The sequence below is a fragment of the Theobroma cacao genome, chromosome 9 (genome assembly GCF_000208745.1).
Source record: "Theobroma cacao cultivar B97-61/B2 chromosome 9, Criollo_cocoa_genome_V2, whole genome shotgun sequence".
Taxonomy (NCBI): Eukaryota; Viridiplantae; Streptophyta; class Magnoliopsida; order Malvales; family Malvaceae; genus Theobroma; species Theobroma cacao.
Genome location: NC_030858.1, coordinates 3,229,581 through 3,241,781, shown reverse-complemented (window position 1 = coordinate 3,241,781; position 12,201 = coordinate 3,229,581). Strand labels below are relative to the sequence as shown.

Here is a 12,201-nt window from a genome sequence, read left to right as displayed (position 1 = left end):
TTTTTTGATCAATATTACAAAATTGCCTCTATAATATTTGTAAAACTTATTATGTGAAATTTATAGTTATAATACTTGGTTTTCTTGAAAAAGAAAAACAGTTTGAACTGAAAACTGCAATATAATGAAAATAGAAAATACAGAAAAGATTTCAGGTTATTTGCAGCATAAAAGGGTTTTAATTGGAAATCAAGTCAGAAACGTTACCAATATGCAGAGCTGGAAGTTTTGTTACGATTCTGTGGGGCCAACACCGTCAGCGTCAGGGAAAAGTTTCTAGACTTTGTGTTTTCCACTTTTGTCCTTCCAAAAAGGTTTGAATCACTGTGGCTTGTTTCTCCCCTTTTATTACAGAGACGAGGAGCATATTCCTTTCCTCTCTCCCTTGAAATAAAAACTCTTGACACCACCCCGAAAGAAGAAAGAAAAAAGAAAAAAAAAAAAGAAGAAAGAAAATAAAACCCTAGGTTCAATTTAGTAATTTGAATCTCTTGATCTCGACATGCAAGTTTTCTCCTCGTGATTTCATTTCAGGTATGTTTTCATGTTTCATTTTCTTCCCATTTCCCATTTCCCATTTTATTTCTTGTAAAATGTTTGGTCAAAAAGAAAATAAAGAAGAAAGGTTCGTTAAATTTAACCGCTTTCGGACATTATTTTTCTTTGAACCTATATTTTCGTGTACGTAATTCATTTTGAACTTTTTTATTTTTGCCGCATTTGATGAATGTAGAGTTTACCTCTGTTTCTGGAATCAGCTTCGTTTGATTTCTGTAAAGATTTTTTCTTCTATTAATTATGAAAAAAAAGATTAACTTTCTTTGCATTGAATGATAATCGTGGTTAATTGCATGGAATAATTTAATAGACATTTTTATTCCCGGATATATGCTGCTTGTCTTGGCTTCCAATTATTTGAGCTGAATGTTTTGTACATTTTCAATGTCATTATAACTCTTTGTAATTTAATTTTTATGATTATTTTCTTTTCTGTTCTTAAATGGATCATAATTGAATTCTAATTGGATTATCAAATTTTTTTTACAGGTGCATTGTATCGAATTGGGCGGTAAATTCGAGCACCTGATTTGCCCAGTTCAGAAAGGTTTAAGATTTCTGAATTGGGCATTTAGCTTAAGTCTGAAAAATTATGCGGAGTAATTGGTTGCTTTTCATGGATTTAGATGGAGGAGGGTCTCCATATATTTTTGCAATGGAGCCCTTTGTATCTAATGGTTTGGGAGCTCATTTGTTTTCTCAGTTCAGTTCATTGGTTGACAGTTCTTTGTACCATTCTAAACACATGTATGTACCTGGTAGTCTTGCGTTTCGTGAAGCTTTTGGTTGCATGTCAAGGTTTGCAGGTACATTACTGTTTTGGTTCTCTAGTATGTCGACTTCGAATTTGAGTAGGGATATATCTGCTGGTAATCAACGTGGTTTGAAATCTGGAAGTTGCAAGTCTTCAGCTAAGGTTAAGCACATTGCTTCTTGCAAGAATTATGTTGCTGGATTTCAATTTGCTTCTGAATCGAGTGGCCAATCTGCCACCCCACTTGTTTTTGGTAAAATTTCGAGTTATGCAATGAGACACTTCTTTGGAGAAGTGGAAGCACTCCAATCCTTTCCTCTGCTCTCATTAGCTGCTGCTCTAATTCCACCATTTGACAACTTGTAAGGTTTTCTATCTCACAAATTACATTGTCTCTTACCTTTCTGTACTGTGTTTTTCTAGTCATATAGTTGCTCATCAATTAAGTCATTGATTTAATGTTATCAGATCTGCAAAGGTACTAGCCGTTCCACTGGAAAATACAGAAGTTCAAACGCAAGAATGCATGGATCAAAGGCGTTGTGATGTTGGGCTTCAAGGATGTGGCAGTCTATCTTTTCTAGATTTGAACTGGACAAGACATGCTGTTGAACCGAGAACCGGCATCGAGTTCCCAATGATATTGGATAACATATTAGATAGACAGAATAATTCCAGTTTAGCTTCTGAGGTAAAACATTGTGGACTGATTGCTGTTGCTTCAGTAACCCACTCTGTATCAACCATCTGTGATATGCCTTTACCGTTTGCCTGCTTATTTATATTTTGGTATATTCACAAAGTATTTTGATATGCTGTCTGGCAATTAATTTCTTTTTCATGCTGTTAGCCGTTCCTACAGTTTCTTACACACATTAAAAGCAACTTTTTTGAAATTTTAAACTAACTGATTTTAAAGCTTTCTGTAGATTAGCCATGGGACTTGCATCACAAAACATTATTAGGCCAAACATGTATAGTCACAATGGGAACATGCATCACTTTAACATAATCTGACTGGGCATTTTTGACATGTTGGGGATTTCTGGGTTCCTTTTGCAATAACTTTAGCAACTTCTCAATGCTTTCAGGTGCTTGTTGGTACTGGATCAAGAACCATGAAAATAATCAAAATTAAGTCTCTGAAGGTGTATGCTTTTGGTTTTTGTAAGTACTTGTGGATTTTGCTTCATTCTACTTTCCTTTTGTTATTAGTGATGTGGTTTTCCTGATCTTTCAACGACTCATGCTTGATTTCCTTTTCCCCTTATAGATATTCATCCATACTCTGTATGCCAGAAATTGGGTCCAAAGTATGCTTCTATTCCAGCGGGTGAACTGCACAAACACAATGATTTTTATCAGGATCTTCTTAGGTACTTGAAAATTTCCATGCTAAAGACAGTGAAATTTAGAAAATTTATTACTGCCAAATGCCAGTAAAGGCTTTTTAAGGACTTGGAACATTCATAAGTTGTTTGTTCAAAGTTATGAGTGTGGACAGATTTTAGCCTCAGTTTGTTATTGTACGCTTTTTGTTTTTGCCGACTTTGACGTCTTTTCTGTGTCTCTTTTTGTATGAATCTTTTTCTATATGAGTGTGCAGGGAGGATATTGGTATGACTGTTAGGCTTGTGGTTAATTGCAATGGGATGAAAGTCAATACAGTAAGAGAGTAAGTTCTTTTTCACCCTTTAAAATTTTGTCAAGTTGTGCTGCTTCTTGGAAACTGCTTTGTGTGAGGCCCATACATTGATTAGGTGGTAGGGCTCTTTTTGTTGGACTTGCAAATGTCCATTTATTGTATCCCGTTTGATAGGAATAGCTTGGATGAAATTAGATGGGTTGCGTCTTGATTATTGGCTTTTATTGTATATGTTGCAGTGCATTTGAAAAATCTCTTCGTGCTCGTTTAGTAAAGGTAAGCAATCAAAGTTGGTGAATTTATTCTCTGCCCCCCTCCCCTCCCATCCTCTTCTTTTCTTCTTTTAATTGCTCTTATAGGTCTGCTGGTTTTCTGACAAATTTTGTTACTTCTACTAGACAAATCCCAACACTGATTATCATTGCCTAAGTACATTTGGCTCCTACTTCACTCAAGATATTCCATTGCCTGCGGTAATGCCCCTTTATTTTTCATCTTTTTCTATGTGATTGAAGGTTGCAGCAAGTCAACTTAACCTTATTGGGATATTGCAGGGAACAATAATTGACTTTCAGCGGACAGCTGATGGGCAACTAATTACCAAAAGTAGGTTTTTTTTTTTTTTTTCAATCCCTTCTCAAACAGTAACAACCACTGCATGAGACTACTATCTTGGCATGCTGTTTGCTCCATGGAGAATGAGTTACAAAAGTGATCTGACTAATATTTTCTTTGTCACTTTTTCTTTGTCAAGTACAACTCTGTCCGATATTTTGTATTTGCTAAAAATTGTCCAAAGTGTACATTCATCTTATAGTGAAAGTATATATTTGTGCAGTTGGAGGTAACCAGATAGGAGTGGTCCACAGCAAGGATTTATGCAGTAAGTAAATCCCCTTTGGTCTTAGCACTTCTTTACCCTTTGACGTATGTTGATTAGCTTTTTTTTCAACCTTAGACTATGATTTTAACAGCTAAAGGTCGAGATGCTAATATGTTTTGTTTGCCAGGGGCTTTCTTTGACATGTACGTTGGAGATTTCCCGGTGTCCGAGCAAACAAAAGAAGACATCGGCAGAAATGTTGCAAGCATTATAAGGAGATGCTGAGGTGGCTTGTTTTCCATTACCATTGTGTCAATTTTTAAATGAGCAAATGGCTATTGTCTCGAGGAACTTAACCTTTCATAGACGTTTTTACAGTACTTTAGAGGGGTGGCTGATGAACACACCAGGGGCAATCAGAAAATTCAATGCAAACCTTGCAATGGTTTGCTCGAGAATCATACAACGTAGGATAGTTGTAATTTTTACGATATTCTTTGTAGCTGTGGGGATAATCTTCAGTTAAATAGATATCCCTATTATATTTGTCATCATCATTCTTTTTTATATACAAATGTAGCCACGTTGTAACTTGTCTCGAGATGACCATAACTTACCAGAGCAAAACCAAATCCAATCACGATTGATTGAAGGATGAATGTTGTTGTTCATACTTGTTGAAAGGGGGAATTGATGAATTATTGATGCCAAAGAAAGAGGTAAACGGATTAAGCAGAAAACAAACGCCAAACAGACTAGAATCAGAACCGAAAATCTGGAAAAAAGGCTCGACCTTGGAAAGCCAAAGATTCACTCAAGGCATTTCATCTAATGAAGTCAAAATGTGTTTAAACTGTATCAACCCTTTTACTTGAGTGACCTCCCTTCCATAAATTTAACAATCCGTGCTTATTGAACCAATCTGTTAGTCAGGAATTTCATTCAATTCAATTAATTCTTCTTGTTTTGAGCGTTTGGATATCGTAAGCACCAAAGATAGAATCCGTTTTTGATTAACAGGGTAGCAATCCAATTATAAAACATGTCCGAAAACCAGAGGCAGAGATAAGTGACCAAGAATCTCTTCTTGGTGTAGGTAAAAATGGGAGGTCAAGGGGGAACCTTAATTAGTCTAACAAAGATTCTAAACACCGCATATCAAGTATAGTAATAATCATGTTTAGTGTGCCTAAATACGGGCAAACCTCCTCCCGAAAATCTCTCAAATCCCCCACCTTCTCTCCTCCACTCCTAAAATATACATACAAACTCACTATAACTAATCCCTCTCATCTTTCCCGCCATCAAACCCCAAAACTAACATGATGATTCCAGACCCGAAACCATTAATGCCACCTTGTTTCCCAATATAATTCTTAACGGAAAACAGAGCGCCTCTGCTTTAAACTTGATATTCCAATCCCTTGGAGCAAGCCTCTCAAAACCTTCCTTTTTTTTCTTCTTCTTCTTAGAATTGGTATAGATATTCAATTGTTTTGAAAGTGGATTTTGGGTGGTTGTTTTCATGGGAACTTTTGCAAGAACATATGCAGCCGCTGTTGTGGCATGGCTGGCTGTGTTTCAAGGGCATTTAGTCTCTGTTGCTTGTCATGATTCGAACTACAAGGACGCCCTCACCAAGTCCATCATTTTTTTAGAAGCACAAAGATCAGGGAAACTACCCCCTAATCATAGACCATCCTGGAGAGGAGATTCTGCTCTTGATGATGGAAAAGAAGCAAATGTACCCTTCATTCATTTGTTATTTTTTCTTTCTGTCTTCATCATAATATAAACATAGAGAAGAGACAAGACACAACTCCAAGTTTCAATCTTTCATTCGCATGCATGCATGCTATTTTGTTAATCTTCTATTTATGACAGGTGGACCTTGTCGGAGGATATTACGATGCTGGAGACAATGTGAAATATGGATTGCCCATGGCATTCACAACCACCACCCTGGCATGGTCTGCTATTGCTTACAAGTCCCATCTGCAAGCTGCTGGCGAGTTGGAAAACGTTCGTGCGGCTATTCGTTGGGGCACTGATTATTTTCTAAAAGCCGCTGCTAGACGTGACAGATTGTATGTGCAGGTAATCAAAATGCTACTTTCTCTATAGTCTAACTCCTATTTATATTGCATTTTCGACAGTATTTGACGTTTTATTTCTATGTTGGGTTTTTAAAAAAAGGTTGGCGACCCTGTAAAAGATCATGAATGTTGGGTGAGACCAGAGAAAATGAAGACACCGAGAACTGTCCTGCAAATCAATGCGAGTGCACCTGGAACAGAGATTGCAGCTGAAACTGCTGCGGCAATGGCTGCTTCTTCTATGGTCTTTAGAGGCACTGATCGTGCCTATGCACGTCGTCTCCTTAACAAAGCCAAATTGGTATATATATTTCGGTGCCTTTAAATGTTTGCATTTTTCCTTTTAAATTGCAAGTGTTGGACACTAAATTTACTTGTTTTGGTTATATTTTTGGCCGCAGCTTTTCGAATTTGCTAAATCACACAAGGGAACCTACGATGGAGAATGCCCCTTCTATTGCTCTTACTCTGGCTATAACGTAATCTCCCTCTCCCTCTCTCCTAAAAATCAAGGCTGAGACCATAAATTTGTCTTCAATAAGACACAGGTCTTGGCCCATCAGCAATCAATCTTTGGATTTCCAAGTCCAACAGACAACTGGGCTTCTGATGACCCAAAACCATATTCTTGGATTTGGGCTGGCATGTGGCTGGCTTTAGTTATATCTGATCTTAACCAAGTTCGATGCGTGTGGAAAATGCAGGATGAGCTGCTGTGGGCGGCAGCATGGCTATACCATGCCACCTTTAAAAGCGCATACTTGCACTACATCAAAGAAGAAGCAGTTAGTGCAGCTGTCGATGAGTTTAACTGGGACCTCAAATATGCTGGAGTCCAAGTCCTCCTTTCTCAGGTCTCTTATACTAAACATTTCCACTCTTCCTTTCTAAAGAGAGGCTATGATGGCAGTTCGTACATTTCCCATTTGTATTAATTTACATTTCATTTTTGCAATGAACCTGATCACCAATATTCTCTTCAAAATGCAGTTTTTCTTTAAAGGTGATCAGTGTTTAAAATCCTACAAGGACCAAGCTGACAGTTATATTTGCTCAGTGCTTCCTGAAAGTCCTTATTTTAAGATTCCCATGACTCCAGGTCTTCTGGCTCTTTGCATCTTTCCTTCAATTGTAATGGCGATATATGAAAATAATGCTTATTATTCTAAATCACTGATTGATTTACAGGTGGAATGATTCACTTGAGAGATGGGGCCAACACTCAGTATGTTACAGGAGCAGCTTTCTTGTTCACTATCTATGGTGATATGCTTCAAAAATTCAACCAAAAGGTCCAGTGTGGAAACAAACAGTTTGACTCCACCCACCTCTTGGCTTTTGCTAAGCAGCAGGTAAAGATTTCCATAAAGTGCCTATTATTTCTTAAGAAAATAGAAATGCAGTACAGTAGACATCGAGCAAGCATTATAGAACTAATTACTTTGATAGCTGTAAAGATCATAACACTAGCTGTAAAAGTTGTTGGCGTAATTAATATTTGAACAATGCTTCTATGGGTGAAGATAGTTCATCAGAATATACAAGTTATGTACTCAACATCTGTTCGGTTAAATGGAAAATTTGCAGATGGACTATATACTAGGGAAAAACCCTGAAGGAAGATCATACATGGTTGGGTTTGGGAACAATCCACCGAAACAAGCGCACCACCGGGGTGCCTCGGTCCCAGCGTCGGAGGCCAATCTGGAAGTGGGCTGCCCCATGAGCTTCGTTCGATGGTACAATAAAGACGTACCGAATCCTAATGAGTTAACCGGTGCTATACTTGGTGGACCTGACAAGCAAGATCACTTCACTGATCTACGTTGGACATCCGTCTACACCGAGCCCTGCACTTACGTTAACTCTCAAGCTGTTGCTCCCTTGGCCAAGCTTACTTGCCCGAGCATTAAGCCATAGTTTTCTTTACAGTTTCAGCGTCAATTTTTTTAAGCAAGTGCTGTACCAAAATCCTATTTTCAGTGTAGGAATAAGTTTTGTTGCGGTGTGAGAGCCATTAATTAATGGTTCTATATGGAGCTCTGCTTCAACAATCTGGGTTTTTGAACTGAAAAATTCCAAGTCATAAAACTAAAACTTTTGCAATGGAATATTATCAATTACTATGTATGTATATGTCGTTGATTTCCAGAGTTTCATTCTTCGTATCGAACCAAAAACCCAATTTAGTACATGAACGAACTCACACATCGATCTACTGTGGGTGCATTAGACACGTTTTCCTTCCTGTTTAAGTACAATTAATTAAACTGAAACATAAAAGGGAATCGATAAGAAGGAAGCCTAAACCCAAATCACATTAACTCCGTAATAACTTTCCCCTTCCCTAAGATTATATAGCCTTTCAATGAAAATGCATTAAATACTTACCTTCAATGTTGGGTATTGGGGCAGGTATTTTGGATAAGCACAAAATACCGACATTCACATTAAATTCTTCCCTTCTTGTCAAGTCATATGTCCACGAACTAACAAAAGAATACGTTAGTTATTCTTCTAGCCTCGTATGCCAACATTGTTCAACTAAGAATGGAAACCACATCTCTTCAAATTAAGAACAGAAAGAAAGAACTTCCCTTACGGTGCTACACAATGCTGACAGCTACACATGTTTAACATAATTAAATGATTATATGGCACATATTACAAAGCTGCCTTACTTTTCTTTATTAATGTCCGTAAGCATATCAAATCTCTTAATTACACATAAATAAATGAGAAAAGTCTACAAGTATTAGCCCATCCCTATATAACTTTGTACAATTAAATTACCAAAAAAAAAAAAGGGAAATGTTGGTCGTACCTTACAACGTATGTACACTTTCAATATACAACATATCGATACGTATAGCAGGATATGTATACAATATATCAATACATATGATAAGATATGTACACAACACATCGATTCGTATAGCAGGCGTACTAAGCATGGTTGTAAGTAAGGAAAGCGAGAGATGCAGTTGTGGATAAGGTTTTGGGTGCGTTTCTTTCAAAGAAATGGAAGAAGATAAGTTCAAAATGTTTGGGGAAGGGGAAGCTTTTATAAAAGGTCGCTATACATATTCCTTGTGTCACCTTTGAAGGGGAAATTTTATCCAAACGAGTGGAGAGCCTGGGCGATGGATTCCATAGCTATGGATCTGAAGCGCGTGACTTTTCATGCAAAGCATCTCGCGGGTATCTGGAGTAAGATAACGATAAAACTACCCAAACCCACAGACCCAATTTAAACCTACCGTACGTGACTATGACTCACCACCATGTGACGGAGAAAAAGAAGACGTGAATGCAATGAGTTGAACTACTTCGACACGTGGTCGTATCGTCTTCCTCATTATGTTAAATATTAAACATCTGGGTCCCATTTGGGCCCCTGTCGGCCCACTTCCGAATCCTAGTTGATTCGTTGGGACGACAGAACCCCATTGGCCCATTCAAGTCTCAAGCCGATTCAACAAACCAACCCCCTTAGCTTCGCCATAGCTCAGCATTTTTCGGTATATTCCAAATTTATGAGAATTTTCAGTATTATGGTCCATGATTGTAGTGCCTTTTTTTAAAAAAAAGGAAAAAAAATTTTATAGAATAAAGTATTTATAATGAAATAAAGAAAGGATTTTCTATTTTCATAGCAAGACACCATTTATTTGTAGAATAGAGAAAGATATTTATATGAGTGAAGCCATATGGAGCCATGGCTAAGCTTTGAGTCAAATGAATGGAGAGTAAGACTCGGACAAGCCGGGGGAGAAAGATTGGTTCAAATTTTCTATTTTTCTCCTTTTCTTAAAAAATAAATAAATCGGACAGGAGGGAGACAAAGATCTTTTGTAGGCTTATCCTACCCCTTCCCCCCCAAAAAAATAAACTTAACGTGTGGGTCCCACGAATGTGGATAAGGCTCATCAGACCCAAAGACTTTCGTCAGTGCCACGTCATAGATATCTTTCTCCTACCAGAGAAACACTTCAACGTGTCGCCATCCGACACCTTCTTTCTTACATTGGTCCACGTGGCTGGTCCTATCACCAACAATCAGGCAGCTAATTTTTTTTTACGTGGGGTCCGCATTCAATTACAGCTGTTTACAGATGACTTAAATTAAAGCATATGACAACAAAATTAATAAAAATTATATATAAATATATAAATGTGCCAAAAAAAAGGTGTATACACAACACAACTAGTATGAAATGTAAGGATTACACATAGTTGCTTGCTCAATAAAAGTAAAGTAAGAAAGGGGTAATGCAGTTATAGAGTATCCCCAAATAAGTAAATTTGCTTTATAAAAAGTTTATTAACAAAATAAGGAAATGGATTATTTTTATAGCAATTTTTGTGATTACAAATCATTAAAACAAAAATATAAAAAAGATTCTCTTTCTCTTTCACATAGGAACAGTATATTCCAAACCATTGTGCGCACGGGAAACACCTGATAACAGCTCATGTCAATAGTAATATGGTCCTGACAATGAGTGGATGAGGATAAGGCCTTCTCTCTCTCTGTCTCTCTCTACACAAGGGAGTCCCCAGTTGCTTTATTCAATACAATTCAATAATCAATCATATTTATCTTTCTTTTTTCTTTTCTTTTTTATTATTATTTACAACAACAAACAAACAAATCTACAAAACGCATAAAAACTTCATTTCTTCCCTTGCTTACATTCTCTCTTTCGTTTCTTTATTTGCTCTCTTTGCGTTCTTTTGTTTTTCTGAAGAAGAAAGGCTTCGTCCTTTGTTCCTTCCTCTTTGTTTTTCTGTTTTGGGTGTTCTTTTGTTCTCGGTGGCGAAGAAAGGCAGAAGCAGTTATGTCGATCGCATTGGAGAGGATAGAAACATCAGGGTTTGGGCGCGTGATGAAGTGCGCATGTGATACTTCCAGATTGGAACCTACGCCGGTGAAGGAAAGGAAAGAGGTGGAGGAAGACGATTGGAGGAGTGCATCGTCTAGTACGACGTCGTCTTCGATCGGCAGGAACAGTGACGACGCATCTGGTAGATCGTCCGACGGTGGAGCTTGCGAGGAAAATGAGGTTCAAAGCTCTTATAAAGGTGGCTTAGACATGATGGATTCGCTCGAACAGGTTTTGCCGATGAGGTTCGTGTCCTCCACTTAGCTTTTAGTTCTCCTGTCGGAATTTCTTTTGGCCCAATTATTTTATTTATCAAAGTTGTTCCCTTTGGGTATTTAGAATATTTATGTCTAGTTAAGATTAGAATGGTTTGGATCTGTGACAATTCAGTTAGAAAAATAGAACTAAATTGGGTAGGAATAATTCAGAATCTTTTTGTTATAATTTTAATTTTTTTAAAGTACTATTGAATTTTTCCTCAATTAGTATTGTTAAAAATTGGTTAATCAACAGGAGAGGCATCTCAAATTTCTACAATGGCAAATCAAAGTCCTTCACAAGTTTAGCCGATGCTTCCTCAACTTCATCGATTAAAGACATAGCAAAACCTGAAAATGCATACACCAGGAGGAGGAGAAATCTATTGGCAATTAACCATGCGTGGGACAAGAACAGGAACAAAAGACTCATTAGACCAATCAGCTCAAGCAAAAGCACATTGGCTCTTGCTGTTGCAATGAGTAGCTCTGAGAGTATCTCTAGCACGAGTGAGGACTCGACTTCAACCTCAAGCCCACGACTTCCTCCATTGCACCCACAAACCAGAACATCTTTCAACAACACCCCTTCGTCGCCGCCGAAAAGTAGCCGGAATTTCTCTAATTGGCGGTCCTTCTCGTTGGCTGATGTTCGGGAATATGCCACAAACCCAGATTGCTCGTCAATTCATGATAGAACTAACTCTTAATAGAAAGAGACGTGATAATAATTTGTTATAGTTTTACACTTTTTTACGCTGAGTTTGATATATACGCAAGGGGTGTTAGGCTTTAGCATCTGCATGGTTTTCATGCCTCCTTGTTGCCCTTGTGAAAGGAAAAATGTTGCCCCAAGTTTTAGCCAGTTGTTTTTCTTACCAGATGCAGGTACATTATCATGCTTGGTAAATGCTAATTTGGTTTAAACAAGAGCTGATATGGACTCGTTGATAACAAGTCTCAACTTGTATGTTTCTTATTTTGATAGCAAAGGGAATGGATACAGCGTGGGGAAATGTCTCGAATTGATTTCCAGCGTTTAATCACGTTTGTTCCAAGGCTGAAGGCGACTGAATTTTGACGGCCAGCAAATAGCGGAAAACGATGGGTTTGCTTTATTTATAAGAGCCTTGAAGTAGAAAGAAAAAATGTGAATGAATTAGCAAAGCTATCTGAATCAAT

The 12,201-nt window shown here is 37.6% G+C and overlaps 3 protein-coding genes and 1 long non-coding RNA gene across 5 annotated transcripts; 3 read left to right on the top strand and 1 right to left on the bottom strand.

Moving 5' to 3' along the window:
- On the top strand, positions 266 to 4,439 carry LOC18588165 (fatty-acid-binding protein 2). The gene is made up of 12 exons (XM_007012379.2): positions 266 to 534; positions 1,048 to 1,674; positions 1,781 to 2,003; positions 2,404 to 2,479; positions 2,586 to 2,688; positions 2,919 to 2,987; positions 3,197 to 3,233; positions 3,356 to 3,430; positions 3,512 to 3,563; positions 3,796 to 3,840; positions 3,968 to 4,066; positions 4,159 to 4,439. The coding sequence occupies exons 2-11, from the start codon at positions 1,151 to 1,153 to the stop codon at positions 4,063 to 4,065; spliced, it is 1,302 nt and encodes a 433-aa protein (XP_007012441.1). The 5' UTR covers positions 266 to 534; positions 1,048 to 1,150; the 3' UTR covers position 4,066; positions 4,159 to 4,439.
- LOC18588164 (endoglucanase 16) lies at positions 5,092 to 8,006 on the top strand. Its single transcript, XM_007012377.2, has 8 exons — positions 5,092 to 5,524; positions 5,665 to 5,877; positions 5,977 to 6,177; positions 6,278 to 6,355; positions 6,581 to 6,730; positions 6,867 to 6,975; positions 7,065 to 7,228; positions 7,464 to 8,006. The coding sequence occupies exons 1-8, from the start codon at positions 5,306 to 5,308 to the stop codon at positions 7,794 to 7,796; spliced, it is 1,467 nt and encodes a 488-aa protein (XP_007012439.2). The 5' UTR covers positions 5,092 to 5,305; the 3' UTR covers positions 7,797 to 8,006.
- On the bottom strand, positions 8,035 to 9,441 carry LOC108663497. The gene is made up of 3 exons (XR_001929617.1): positions 8,701 to 9,441; positions 8,268 to 8,365; positions 8,035 to 8,123 (listed from the first exon to the last, which is right to left on the bottom strand). It is a non-coding gene; the product is annotated as an uncharacterized LOC108663497 (long non-coding RNA).
- Positions 10,490 to 12,141, top strand: LOC18588162 (suppressor protein SRP40). Of its 2 annotated transcripts, XR_001929442.1 has the most exons (3): positions 10,490 to 11,007; positions 11,276 to 11,907; positions 12,008 to 12,141. XR_001929442.1 is itself a non-coding variant. In XM_007012375.2 (2 exons), the coding sequence occupies exons 1-2, from the start codon at positions 10,718 to 10,720 to the stop codon at positions 11,727 to 11,729; spliced, it is 744 nt and encodes a 247-aa protein (XP_007012437.2). In that variant the 5' UTR covers positions 10,490 to 10,717; the 3' UTR covers positions 11,730 to 11,979. The 2 variants fall into 2 exon arrangements, 1 of the variants encoding a protein (XP_007012437.2); XM_007012375.2 differs by lacking the exon at positions 12,008 to 12,141 and having other exon boundaries at positions 11,276 to 11,979.

Coding starts and splice junctions, on each gene's coding strand:
- LOC18588165 (XM_007012379.2), top strand. CDS start 1,151: ATGCGGAGTAATTGGTTGCTTTTCATGGATTTAGATGGAGGAGGGTCT. Junction 1,675..1,780: donor ATTCCACCATTTGACAACTT/GTAAGGTTTTCT, acceptor TAATGTTATCAG/ATCTGCAAAGGTACTAGCCG. Junction 3,234..3,355: donor TTCGTGCTCGTTTAGTAAAG/GTAAGCAATCAA, acceptor TACTTCTACTAG/ACAAATCCCAACACTGATTA.
- LOC18588164 (XM_007012377.2), top strand. CDS start 5,306: ATGGGAACTTTTGCAAGAACATATGCAGCCGCTGTTGTGGCATGGCTG. Junction 6,178..6,277: donor TCCTTAACAAAGCCAAATTG/GTATATATATTT, acceptor TTTTGGCCGCAG/CTTTTCGAATTTGCTAAATC. Junction 6,356..6,580: donor GCTCTTACTCTGGCTATAAC/GTAATCTCCCTC, acceptor TGGAAAATGCAG/GATGAGCTGCTGTGGGCGGC.
- LOC18588162 (XM_007012375.2), top strand. CDS start 10,718: ATGTCGATCGCATTGGAGAGGATAGAAACATCAGGGTTTGGGCGCGTG. Junction 11,008..11,275: donor GAACAGGTTTTGCCGATGAG/GTTCGTGTCCTC, acceptor GTTAATCAACAG/GAGAGGCATCTCAAATTTCT.